Raw genomic sequence first — 14,187 nt, forward strand, 5'->3', positions numbered from 1 at the left:
AGAATTTCTGTTGCAAGTTATCAAGAGCTTTTCTTCCTCTGAAACCAATGAATTAGTGACGCTCCACTGTACTGAACACCAATGAGGTTCTCAGTTTCATAGTGGACCTGTGTTTTGAAACAATCTTTTATTTATTGCATAGAAAGTTTTGTTTTCCAGCTTATCTCCAAAATTCATAAGGGATATCCCAACTTTACAGCAGGCGGGTTATCGTAAAACCAATCTGTGCGACAGATGAAAGGACACTTCACAAGTCGGTAGTCAGCTGACAGAACTGTAGAATATCTTACGGGTTTGTGGTGATGGTTATATAAACTGTTTTCACACTACTCTTGTGAATCGTGACATCTGTCCGTAATAGACAGCAAATCTCCTTGAGATTTCAATTCCTCCTTCAAAAACGGATCACAGAAACACTTGCAATGCTTAAAACGATGTTCATGGAGGTGGCGTACAGCCATGCACAAGTTTTTGAGTTATTTAGGTAGTTCCAAGAGGAGAAATGACCGTTAAAGACCATCCTCATTTCAGCCAACCTTCAACTAGTCGCACCTAAGAGATTGTTGAAAAGGTTCTATAAAAAAACCCAACGAGAGTCTCCGCTACACAATTGACAAGATTTCCGAAGCTGCTGGTGTTAGCTGGAGCCCTTGCGAGTGGATTTCGAGTGTTGACTTGGGCATGAGACGTTTTGCCACAAAATTTCTTCCTTGCCTGCTCACAGAGGACAAAAAAATGAATGCTTGTGTAATTTCATGCCAGGATTTGAAAAACCACATCCCAAGTGACTGAACCCTTCTTTTGAAGATCATCACAGGTGACGAAAGCTGGTGCTATGAGTATGACCCCAAAATCAAACAAATTTCGAGCCAATTGAAGGTGCCTTCTTTATCAATACAAAAAAAAAAAAAATGCAACAAGTGCGCTAGTGTAAAGGCACTGGTCATTATTTTTTCTTTTTCTTTTTTTTTTCAGCTTTTGTGGAATTGTGCGACAGGAGTTTGTTCCTCTTGGACAAACTGTCAGTCAGAAATTTTGCTTGGAGGTGATTAAGAGATGTGCTAGGGAAGCACACAAAACTGTGAAATGCAGGTGATTGGTTTCTCCATCACGACACTGCTACAGCTTGCACCGATTTGTCTGTGATGTAGTATTTAGCCTCTCGGGAATGGGCCAGCATCTCTCACCCACCCTTTTCATTGTACTGAGCACCCTGGGAATTTCTTTATTTAAGGAAAGGAAATTAAATAAAGGAAGGAGGTTTGCCCCTGTGCACGAGGTGAAGGCAGCATTATAGGGAGCCGCTCAACAGCATTAAGCTTGAGGAGTTCCAGAGTTGCTTCGAACAGTAAGCAAAAAGGTTGGACATATGTATTGGCTCCAATGGAGGTTGTTTTCAAGGCAACTAAGTGCTTTCATTCCTAAATGAAAATAACATTTTGCTTTCAAATAATTTTTTTTTGTCCCCCCTTTAAATGCACACACGCCACCAACCTAGTTATGAGTGCAATACCCCTCACAATTTACCATGCTGTGTGATAGCACCAAGGTTAACGCTAACCTCCATGATTCCAGCTCCCAGTTGCACATTGCCACAGAGGCACGACTTTGAATTTCAGTGGTAGTGGGGAAACTTTTCTTCACCTTGTGGCAATGGTGAAGCTGAGGATGAGGAGGTGATGTGGCGACATAACAGCAGCCGCTGTTGTTGGCATAGCATAAGACAGATGAATGAGCGAGTGAACAGAAAGAAACAGCAAACCCAGTTTTCAGCTCTTAACTGCTATGTCAGTAAAAAAACATAGGCTGGACATTAAAGCGGTAAAGTGGTAGTGGCAGGTAGAGATGTGTGAGACGTTAACATCGTACCTGCCAAGTATTATGACTTTGTCGTGAGTTGCCCAATTTTTTAGGGCCTACTTACGGTTGTCATATTGAGACTGTAAGACGATGTGACGGCAGCTGACAAGGCATGCCGTCATCCCTAAACTTAGTCAGGAAGGCGAAGTGGAATAGCAGCTGCTGCGTCTAGCCCAGCTAAGGAAGGAAAGCGTTTTCTATTCATTGCTTGCGACACAAGCTTGCAAGATGCACAGCTCTCATGATGATGGCACGTGATGGGAATTTGCTGTGATGAAGATGATGCTACAGATGGCTCCCCCCCACAGAGAGATTGTCCAATTGAAGGTAACGGGACGCACTTGCAGCACTAGGTAGAGGTAGCGGGTTGTGGCATGTGTTCGCAATGGTGATAGTGGGCATAGACGCCAGTAGCAGAGTCGGCAGGGAACAGGGCCCGGGTGATGACTTGGAGGCTGACGCACTGATAAACGGGGACAAAAGTGTCGCAGGCAGGGACCTTTGGCGACCTTAGGTGGATCAATCGGCAGACAGACGTTGGAAGCATCAGGTGATGAGGTAGTCAGTGTAGACGCAAAGGCCGCCATCAGGGGAACCAGACTTGAGTCCGCATGCCACTGGTGTCACTGTCCATCATTGTTGGCAAGACAAGCGCCGCTAGTACACCTACTTGTTCAGCTCCAGGATGGGTCTGATTTGGGTGAACCAGCCTCCTTGTACAGGCCAAATGGTGGAACCTGGCACGAAGAGTCGCTGAAGGTCCATGTGGCAGCAGGTCACTCGGCAGAAGGCGTGATTCCTGGGTCCATACATTTATTGAAGGTGAAGGCTGTGGCATCCAGCTAGGCTGAGAATGAAATAGTATTATATTCATTGCTCACAATAAGCGCTATGCAAGATGCGCTGTGCTGATGATGGTGCATGATGGGAACTACAAGGCCAATTATATTACACTTTATTAATAGTGCCCAGTTGGGAAGAAATCTTATTTCAAAAGTGTTGCAAATGCATTTTTTGGACCTACATGATTATTCGTAACTCTGCAGCATTGCCACTGACTCCAGAAAACCAACGCATAATAACAACCAAAAGGTTGGGATGTCGTATGATGTTGCTTGATTTTAGAGCGCAGCTCTTAGGCGCCTGTTCCTGCATTGAGCATTGACATGCCTCGGCGGTGTAACTGAGCAAACGAGCACAGCGAAAGATGAGAGCGAATGCAGAGTGTAGCACAAGATGAAATGCAGCGAGAGGGAAGAGAGCACGAGAGGGAAAGCAGAGGAAGCCACCTTGAAGCACCACCAGAGGGCGCACACGTCCGTGCATCTAGGAAAAGAAGAAAAAAAAAGAGCATGAAAGAGAACCAGATGGAAAAGGAGCTGGTGCTGCCAAATTTCAACTAAAAGAAAGCCTAAGAGAAAATTCCTAAGCGTACAGCTGCAGGGCTATATGTAGTGCTGCACGTCGCGGCTCTGCCAGTCAGTGCGGTGATTGGTGCGATGCCTCAATATATTGCGACATGAAAACACATATGAGAGCTGCACTCAAATTTTGCATTAGGGAGTACTGTAATCGCCTGTGCATTTTTATTTTTCAGGCATGATTCATACACGCAACGTCAGAACATGACAGCTAAGAGCAACACACATGTGTGTGCACACCATTCGGAGATGATGGCTGTCTGCACCAGACAGACAACATTGTCGCCACATCTGACATCCTGATCAGCAGCATGCCTAGATACCCTTCTGGTGCTGTGTGTACAGTTGTACACACACACCAAGGTCAGAAATGCCTTCGAAACACAAACATTAGCTAGGATAACAACATAAAAAGAAAAGTTAAATGCATTGTGGAACTTTCTAATTACATCTGTGCTGCAAAATTGGTTAACAGGCACAAGCTATTTTTGAAAAATGCATTACGAGATGGACATCTGGCAGTGCCAGTGTGTGGGCCTGTAGCAGTTCTTTTCCATTGGTTTTGACAGTCATAATTTGTATAAGCAAATTTGAAATTGAGTGTTTTCCAGTTACGCTGCATGTGAAATAGTGGAATTCGTACTCCTGCCTGGAATAATTTCCGAATTTCACTTGTGGAGTCTACATTCAGGGAAAAAAAAAATTTGTTCTGTTCTGTTGCTATCTGTTTTATGATGTTAAAGGTGCAAGAAATGTGTTAGAACTAAATATTCAATTAAAATATATGTGGCCTATATTTGTACTTGAAAGGGAAATACATATTAAGTGTGAACACTTCTTGCACTAGAGTGTGGTCCCGCTTTGCTCGGGTTGCTCCCAGAACACTGTAGAGAGTGCAGGCATTCTGCAAAGTAGTTTCACAAAATTTTTGTATTCCGTTTGTTTTTGCTAATAAGATATCTACTAAGATAGCTGCTAAACCCTTAACTGTAACGTCGTGCCAGAATTCCGTGAATGCTCAGAATAATCAACACTTGTATCCTCTTTTAATGTAACCAACTCAAAATGTGTGCCAAATGGAGTCAGACTTCTTGTTGTAGGATTTGTTTACAAGGGTAACTGTGAACGTTGCGAAAATCGGAAGTAGTCCTCACATAATATCACAAATCGCTGACACACGTGCCAATCAGCCTGGTACGTTGGTCACAAGCCGCACAATGACCGTGTTGCCAAAAGCTGCATGCACGCTACATAAACCATTCTTTTCTTTTTCATTTTGTACTTATCCGTATTCAACATTGGATAATAAGCTTGGTTCCCTACTGTCGCATCTCTGAGAATGTGGAGTGTCCATCTTCTCCCCCCTAGTGTCTAAAGCTTTCAGCAAAACTATCACAGTGCGGTTTCGACTACTGCAACAATCCACACATCACTGATACCACGTGACTCAACCCACCACCTTACTCCCAAATTTTCATCACATGCAGAGAAGCCCTTGTAAACACACCGTATGCCAAGATATTTGGCATGCTTTCTGAATTTGTCAGATTATAATATGTTATTTATTATTTGTTGTACGCTGAGAAATTGAAGACTCGTACCGAGATTATGGAGTTGGCAAAAACCTAACAGAAAAATTTGTGAGAGAGAAATTTGTGTCAATGCTTCTTCACTGCAGTACAACATAGTCTACCTCTGCATCACGCCTCATGCATTCATTGAGTGGGGCACTAATTTCTCATATACACAAGATTCATTGTCTGCTCCTAGCTTGGTCACCACGTTGCTGTGCATGTTGTGAAGAGCAGCACTCTTATGGCACAGTCACATGTGTGGGTAGAGCTGATACTGGTCACCTAAAAATGCATCAATGACAAAACTCTTCCCACATGTGGGGGCCTAACTTTTGTACCAAACCAAAGCACAATACAAATAATGGATCATACAGGGTGGTTCACAGCCTGCTGATGGAGGGTATAATGCAATGAGAGGGAGAAAATGTGTTGAAGGCAAAGTGACGAGTCTGCCACAAAGATGCAAGAGTGGCCATCCAAATATGTCCATTGCATTACTTAAAATAATTTCTCTTTTTTTATATTTGTCTCCAATTATGAGCTATGCTTGTCACTATTCTGCATTTACATCCTGCACTTGCTCACACAGGAGTGTTTGGAGTGTCTATAGTGGATGCTTTTAACTCTAAAATGATTAAAGATTTAAGAATTTACATGTCTGTCCGTTTAGTACGAGTGGTACAAAAATTCCCGTGGTGGTAGTCCTTGGTTTCATCCTCTTTGTATGGTGGCAACTTTTGGATACAGTTAATATTGTTATAGTATTTAATTTTTTCATGGGTTCTCACAGGACGCCATCGAGGACAAGCTTGATGTGAAGCATTTCCCTTACTTGAGTGGAGGGCGTGTTCCCCCCACAGGGTATGGGAGGTCAGCACCAACAAGGTTAGTCTATTATAATTAGTTTTTTGTCCCATGGCCATAGTGGGGCTATGAGGGTGCCATATTGTAGAACTTCGTAATTTGAACACCCAGAGTTTTATAGCATACACGTAAATACAAGTGCACAATTTGTATCATGTTTACAACACTACCACTGTGTTTCTGATGTTGTTTTGCTTGCCGAAAAGCTAGTCTGGTTATTTATTAAAGAAATTTTGCATGTTAGTTTGAAATTTCTTGCAGTTCTTTTGCTCTCTGAAATTTGACAAGGCACTTGTCATGCACATTATGACATTATTATAGGCAAGTTGAAGAGACTGTTTAAAGCATGCCTGGTTTCATGAACAGGTAGGATGAGCGGGCTAAAAAGAAGTGGATTGTTGGTACTTTATTTATTAACTACAAGTGAGATGCTGTATCTGCAGAGAGACAAAATGGGTAGTACATGAAGCTGCTGGTAAATTTCATCTATAGGTCGACTAAAGGGGGGAAGTAATTATACACAATGCTCAATTTTGCAGTCGGAGTAATGGTGTAAGGTACAAAGGGTATGTTGATCTTCAAGACTATGCAGTAGACCACATGGCTTTGATACAGGAAAATATAATGTTCTGAGCAGTGGCGTAGCCAGAAATTTATTTCGGGGGTGGGTTCTCTACTGACATCTACCACTCCTCCCCATCCTTCACCCTTTCTCTCTTTGTGTGTGTGTGTAGGTTTTTCATTGCTAAGGCATGCAGCCACTTCACATCAAATTATGCTGTCATCCTTATGCTGTTTTTTAAAAATGATATTAAAAAAACTAAGCTTTAATTTACTAATTGATGCATTTATATAACGTATGTCAACAACCTAGCTGACTTGGAAAAACGAACAGCGCTAAAAATGGGCCAAACAAAAACAAGACAGCACACTATCGTGTGTCTTCTCGTTTGTAGGCCAGACTTGTTGCAGCCCAGGTAACAGTGGCAATAACTTCAAGACCTCTTTCTGTATATTAACATCCTGTAATTTTTGTAATCATCACAATAAAACCAATTCTAATTCTGAACTGTCTTCCACCGAGATCTTCTAGTGACTAGTATGGCCACAACTGCTGCCACAAGTGCGTACGAAAGAGGGCGGGCACTATTTTGCAAGTCGCCTATCACTCAATCACGCTGTCGGCGTTGTGGGCATGCTATGTATACTGTATTCACTCGAATCTAACGCGCACTTTTTTTCCAACAAAATGTGCCCAAAAATTGCATGCGCGTTAGAATCGAGTACGACCCTAAATCTGCATTACCATGTCACCATCGGCATTTCAACATGGCCGCCTCGTATGTGCTTTGAGCCTAGCTGCCGTAGCTTTCTCCATATGCTGTAGTATATGTGCTTAGGCAATGTTTCCTTTGGCTTAGGTTAGTGCACCATCCGTCTTCCCATTTTCTGTATTTGCTCTACCAGCATGGAAGTGCTGACTGCAAAGACATGCCGAGTTCATCGCGATGCCGCAATTAACCCTTTGAGGGTCGATTTTTTTCACCATATGCGACTGTTCAGGGTCGATTTTTTTATTGCAGATTCCAATTCTTCTTAGGGACTTATTTTGAAAAAAATTTACCGTAATTTTTCTAGGGTGACCGTAAAGTGAGAAAAAAATATTTTGCATTGGTATATATGTACTTTTCATTCATGAATAAAAACAATAAAAAAGGAAATAAACTTATAAGAATAAAAAATTTGATGCATTGCTATACACATACCGTATTTACCCGCGTATAACCCGCCCCTGCGTATAACCCGCACCCCTAACTTTGAACTCGGCGGAAAAAAAAAAAAAACTCGCGTATAACCCGCACGTTTACCTGAAAAAAAAAATGAGCGCTAGAAAGATGCAACTCACACTCAGTGATCATTTCGTTTTCAGAACATTTATTCAAACGACCGCCACCACGTCACTGGTTATCCGATTCTTAATCGTCGCCGCTCTCACTACTGCCATCCGAGGCTTCATCGCCACTCTCAAAGACGTAGTCGTCCTCGGAACCATCCAGACTATTACTGATCGCACATTTTTTAAAGCTTTTGCGCACCAAATCGGCCGGTATCGCTTTCCACGCATCCACGATCCACTGGCACAGCAATGGAATATCAGGCCTTCGCACGCGTCCCGTCGGTGTGAGGGCTTACATGCCGTCGGCCATCCACTGGGCATACAGCCGCTTCACGTGTGCCTTGAACGGCTTGTTCAGGCACACGTCGAGTGGCTGTAGCATGGACGTCATGCCGCCAGGTATTATGACGAGGTCGGTGCTGGTCTCGGCAAGGCGAGCCTTCACCGCATCAGTGCAGTGGCCTCTGAAGGAATCTAGTACGAGCATCGACCGGCGTGCCAGCAAGGCACCTGGTCTTCGCTCCCAGATTACTCGAAGCCAGTCACCGACTAGGCCACTGTTCATCCACGAATTTTCTTCCGCACGCACAACGATTCCTGGGGGCAGTGGAATGCTAGGTAGCGTCTTGCGTTTGAAAATCACATACGGGCGCAGTTTCGTGCCGTCAGCCAAAGCGCATAGCATGACTGTGCAGCGCAGCTTGGCATTTCCGCCGGTCAGCACGCTGACTGATTTGGAGCCCTTTTTTTCCATGGTCGTGTCCATCGGCATCTCAAAGTACACAGGTGTTTGATCAGCATTTCCCACCTGAGACAGCAAATAGCTGTGCTCCTTCCGAAGTGCGATCACATATCGTTGAAAGTTCAACAACTTTTCCTCGTAGGCTTCAGGAAGCCGCTGGCACATGGTTGTTCGCCGCCGCATAGAAAATCCATGTCTTCGCATGAAGCGCTGAAGCCATCCACGGCTTGCACGAAACTCACGTGGAATGTTCAATTCCCGGGCCAACTTCAGGGCTTCCATTTGCGTCATCTCAGTCGAAACAGCGTGGCCACGACTTCTCTGCTCTTCAATGAACTTCGCAAGCTGCGTCTCGAGGTGGGGGTACGCGCCAGTCTTCGGACCCCGAAACGCTCGCCTGTTCCGGTTCGTTGCTTCGAGACTCTCTTTTTTCTTCCTCCAGTCGCGAATGCTCGACTCGTCGACGTCATGCTGTCTTGCAGCAGCTCTGTTGCCGATTTCTTCGGCAGCGGCTATAATCTTTAGCTTCTCTTTCGCTGTGAAACACTGCCGTCGAGTCGCACTCATGATGCCAAAACAAAGCAGGCAAACAGTGCAAACTGGGGTAAGTACACTAAACAGCGCCTAACGCGAGGCTCAACAATGCTGGCCTTTCGTTGGCCCTTCATCGGCTTGACAAGCGTCGATGACGATGGGGATGGCGGACTACACGGGGAGGCTGCCGCACATTGCGGTGAAGCCGACCCCCCCCCCCCCCTCCCAAGGAAAAAATTCGCAGATAACCCGCACCCCCACTTTTTAAACGCGTTTTTTCACATTTTGGTGCGGGTTATACGCGAATAAATACGGTAGTTCAAGGCTTTGAAAATGCGCACACAAGAATGTTTCGCAAGACTCAAATGTTCCTGCTCTTACACTAATATGTACATCCATAGCGTAATCGAACTGCATAGGTGCATTCTTCCAAGAAAACTGTGTGGTTGTGGGCCCGTCGAAAAAGCAAAACGTGTGACAAACTTCCGCTAATCATCCTATTGCCAAACAGAGGCAATAAGTTTTTGTGAGTCTCAAAAAAAAAAAAAAAAGGCAACGGAAAGCATGCACGGTGGCATCCTTCCTATGCTGTGAGCACTAAACGAGCGAGAAAGAAGCGGTCGCCCCTTGAGCGATTAGTAATGAGATAGCCATCAGTTTTGCAAGCACAAGAAGCCGAAAACCGCCTGCAGAGCAAAACACAAACCGCTGCCCGCCCGCGCGCAACAATGCGCAAGCGGTAGTAGTATATAGACGCGCGGGAGCAAACTAGCTCTAAAACAAACCATGCAACTGAAACCTAGAGAGGGAGGTGCACAAAAAAAAATTCCCTGTATTCCCACATAGTGGCAGCACATGACAGAAAAGAAAAAGTTAGGAAATTGGCGCGCTTTTTAAACGTACAGATGGCGCCGTATATTTACGTCATTGACCCTGAAAGAGTTAAAAGGAAAACGATCAAGTGTGCGGAGACTGATGAAAATCGGGCCGCATCATGGGCGTTTGGAGTTCCCGAAACTTGCGGGACTGGCGCAAACAGGAGAGGCGTTCTACACTGGCGGCTGCTACGTACAGTGCAGTCGCGTGGCCCCTGTCTTGAGAGCGATCTGCGGTGGAGACAAGAGTCTGCCTTGCAGATCCAAGTGCACCGCGCAGTGTTCTCATCAAAGTGAGAGGCGGCACAACGGTCAATTCCCTCGCTCCTGCTACCGCACTTTCTCACTCCAGTATTTTAAAGAGTTTCCGCAGTTATTGATTGAGACGGTGTTCATGCTTGTGTGTGCGTGACACCATGAGTGTTAATTTGGTTACTAAGTGAATGCTTAAAGTTTATACAGCTGATAAAACTACTATCCTTACTTTTCGTATAGCTGTCTACTAATTTGCTATCGTAATTGATGCTTCACCTTTCACACAAAACTGCTAATTTTTTTTATTTATCGTAACTTTAGTGCACTTGGTGTAAATCTTTGTTTTTTTCATGAGAGAAAGTTGTATTTCTGTATGAAAGAATGAGGTGCGTGGTACTGTAAAGGACTTTTCTTTCTTTAGGTCACTGCAAATGGTTTCACGTTACAATCGAGGGTGGCTTTTTTCTTTTTTTTTAATTTTTTTGGTCACGAAAAACGAATGCGCGTTACACACGAGGGCGTGTTATAATCGAGTAAATAAGAAGCTTTGTGCTAGAACTTCGATAGCATCATATGACGCAAGTTTCGCTCACTTTCGGTGACCTGCTGTGCAACTTGTTTGAAGAGATGTTTGGAAGTACCGTATTTACTCGCATAATGATTGCACTTTTCTGTAAAGAAAATTGGCACAAATTCAGAAGTGCGATCATTACGAGGGTTAAATTTTCTGCGAAAAGAAAAAATTTTTCTTCATCCCGCATTTTCTGCGGGATGATGCCAAGTCAACAAACAGACGGTGGCTACTGTAACAGTGCGGAACACCATAACAAAAATGGCAGCCAGTGGAGCAAGTCGAATGCGCTGAATGCGATTTTTTTTCTTCTTGTGAGTACATTACGTGCATTAAAACAGTTTCTTCCGTATCAGTAATGAACAACATTGTTACGCAAACGAAGGATTAAGAACTGGAGACTATTTACAAAGTATATTTACTAAGGATAATGCAACACTGACCACTTCAGCCGACAGCTTGAGGGCCAGAGAGCGTTTGTCTTCTTCGTCGGGTAGCCCGCATGCATCGTCCACAAGAAACACGCAGTATGCATGTATCATTATCCCCGGCGGCGCAAGCACAGTCCCGGTGCGTCTAAATATTGGTGATAACAGGAGAGTAATATGGTTTGAGGCGTGCGACATGCACGTCAGTGGAATTCAGGTGCAAATGAGGCACTGGTACTGACTGGGGCGATTTCGTACGTAACTGGAGTCACGGCATGCAGCACTCAATATGGGCCTGTGTACCGAGACAGGAGTTTTTCTGACAGGCTAACGTGATGAGTCAGGGACCACAGGAGTACCAGAGATCCAGGCGAAAAGTGGAGGTCTGTGTTGATGATCGTACAAACACCGTTGCTTCTCTTGCGACGTCCGGAGGCGAGCGCTGGCAATTTCGCGTGCTTGGGCTGCCCTGGTGATGGTGTCATGTGCATACTCGCTGGTCTCTGCTGCGACGGATGGAAGGATGTGTCCAGTGGCAATGTGGGTTCTCGGGCGAATAACTGCCAGTGTCGTGACGTGAAGAGTTATATGCAAAAGTGACATAGGGTAGGGCAAGGTCGCAATCAATATGGTCGGGCGAGACATACTTTGGAAGCATGTCTGTTAGAGTATGGTTCAGACGCTCCGTGGGACCATTAGTCCGTGGATGGTAAGACGTAGTCAGCTTGTGCTTCATCATCATCATCATCAGCCTGGTTACGCCCACTGCAGGGCAAAGGCCTCTCCCGTACTTCTCCAACTACCTCGGTCACGTACTAATTGTGGCCATGTTGTTCCTGCAAGCTTCTTAACCTCATCCGCCCGCCTAACTTTCTGCCGCCCCCTGCTATGCTTCCCTTCTCTTGGAATCCAGTCCGTAACACTTAATGACCATCGATTATCTTCCCCCATTACATACCCTGCCCATGCCCATTTCTTTTTCTTGATTTCAACTAAGATGTCATTAACTCGCGTTTGTTCCCTCACCATATCTGCTCTTTTCTTATCCCTTAACGTTACACCTATCATTCTTCTTTCCATAGCTCGTTGTGTACTTAAGTAGAACCCTTTTCGTAAGCCTCCAGGTTTCTGCCTCGTACGTGAGTACTGGTAAGACACAGCTGTTATATACTTTCTCTTGAGGGACAAGGAGCTTGTGCTTGGTTGAGCAGAACTGCAGGATGACTTTAGAAAGAAATGACTGATGACTTTAGAAAGAAACTGATGACTGATGACTTTAGAAAGAAATGTCCAACCACGGTCAGTGAGCAATTGGTGTGGAGCGCCATGCTGCGGAATCACATTGCGTAAAAGAAAATCGGCGACATCTGTGGCGCAACTCGTTGGAAGACCTCTGGTTATGGCGTAGAGCTCTGTGGCGTAGTCTGTCGCCACAGCGACCCACTTGTTGCCAGACGTGGATAGAGGGAAAGGGCCAAGTAAGTCCACGCCAACGTAAAAGAACGGCTCCAAAGGAATGTCAAGTGGTTGAAGGCACCCGGCAGGGAGCATCGATGGTGTTTTTCGGCGCTGGCATTTCTCGCACTCCGCAACGTATTTCAGGGCAAGGCCTGGCCAAAAGAAGTGTTGGCGAATCCAATCGTAGGTGCGGGAGATGCCAAGGTGGCCTGCCGTTGGTAAATCGTGAAGTTCTTGGAGAACAGCTGACTGTAGGTGCTTAGGAATGACAAGGAGTAGGGCAGGACCGTCGGGGCGTATATTGTGGTGGTATAATACACCATCCCAGAGAACAAACAGGTGAAGGGACGAATCGAAAGACGAAAGACGAAGATTCCAAGCCATCAATGCTGGCGCGCAAGGTGGCATCTCGGCGTTGCTCGTCGGCAACGTGTAGCAGCTGAGGAATGGAGAAAACGCAAGCGTCAGCATCGGGGTCAGGGTCAGCAGGTGGTTCATCCACTGGATAACATGATAAACAGTCTGCGTCTTTATGTAATCTGCCCGACTTGTACACTACTGCATAGGAATATTTTTGCAGCCACAGCCCAGCGACCAAGCCTGCTGGTAGGATCCTTGAGTGAGGAAAGCCAGCAGAGCACGTGGTGGTCCATGATTACAGAGAAGTGCGTGCCATACGAGTACGGGTGGAATTTGGAAATCGCCCAGACGAGAGCCAGGCATTCACATTCTGTAATCGAATAGTTGCGCTCCGCTGCTGTGAGGAGGTGGCTAGCATAGGCGATAACACAATCTTGACCCCGTTGGCACTGGGCTTAGACGACTCCAACACCGTGACCACTGGCATCGGTACGTACCTCTGTAGGAGAGGACGGGTCAAAGTGGGCCGGTATAGGTGGCGTGGTGAGAATGTTGGTGAGCTGGGCAAACGCAGAAGTTTGAGTGGGGCCCCACGTAAACGGCACGACCTTCTTCAGAAGATCAGTAAGTGATCTGCAATGAATTTAGTTGCAGCCCAGCCTCACGGAAGACTTGAGAAACAGCTGATAAACGTTCAAGATGTGTCTCAAATGTAGGTGAAAATATGAGAACGGTCGTCGAGGTAGCAGAGGCATGTTGACCATTTGAACCCTTGAAGCAAAGAGTCCATCATACATTCAAACGTTGCTGGGGCGTTCCATAGACCGAATGGCATAACTTTGAATTGATATAGACCATCAGGGGTGACGAACGTGGTCTTCTCTTGGTCCTTTTCATCCACAGAAATTTGCCAACAACTAGACTGAAGGTCTATTGATGAAAAGTATTTGGCACCGTGGAGACAATCGAGGGCGTCGTCAATGCGAGGCAAGAGGTAGACGTCTTTCTTGGTAATGCAGTTTAGATGACTACAATCTACGCAGAAATTCCATGTGCCATCTTTCTTTTTAACAAGTACCACGGGCGATGCCCAAGGGCTCGACGAAGGTTCAACAATACCTTTTGCAAGCATCTTGTTGACTTCATCTTGAATAACCTTACGCTCTGAAGCAGAAACTCCATATGACCAGCGATGAATAAGACTGGCATCACCACTATTTATGTGATCCTTAACAGTTCAAGTCTGGCCCAATTGGCGATTGTTGAGGTCGAAGATGTCATGGTAGGAAACCAAAAGGCGACACAGAGCTGCTGCTTGTTCAGGCAATAGGTCCGCAGCAATCATAGG

General features: G+C 45.4%; 1 protein-coding gene across 3 annotated transcripts in view; it reads left to right on the forward strand.

Annotated features, from left to right (window-relative positions):
* The window catches only part of Rop (Syntaxin-binding protein Rop), an 81,514-nt gene that overhangs the window by 47,147 nt on the left and 20,180 nt on the right, over positions 1-14,187 (forward strand). For all 3 annotated transcript variants that reach the window (XM_075693864.1, XM_075693871.1, XM_075693882.1), the window contains one exon: positions 5,646-5,740. In XM_075693864.1, coding sequence (XP_075549979.1) covers positions 5,646-5,740 — 95 coding nt within the window. The remainder of the gene's footprint in view (positions 1-5,645; positions 5,741-14,187) is intronic.

This window comes from Dermacentor variabilis, chromosome 1 (genome assembly GCF_050947875.1).
Source record: "Dermacentor variabilis isolate Ectoservices chromosome 1, ASM5094787v1, whole genome shotgun sequence".
In the NCBI taxonomy this organism is placed as follows: Eukaryota; Metazoa; Arthropoda; class Arachnida; order Ixodida; family Ixodidae; genus Dermacentor; species Dermacentor variabilis.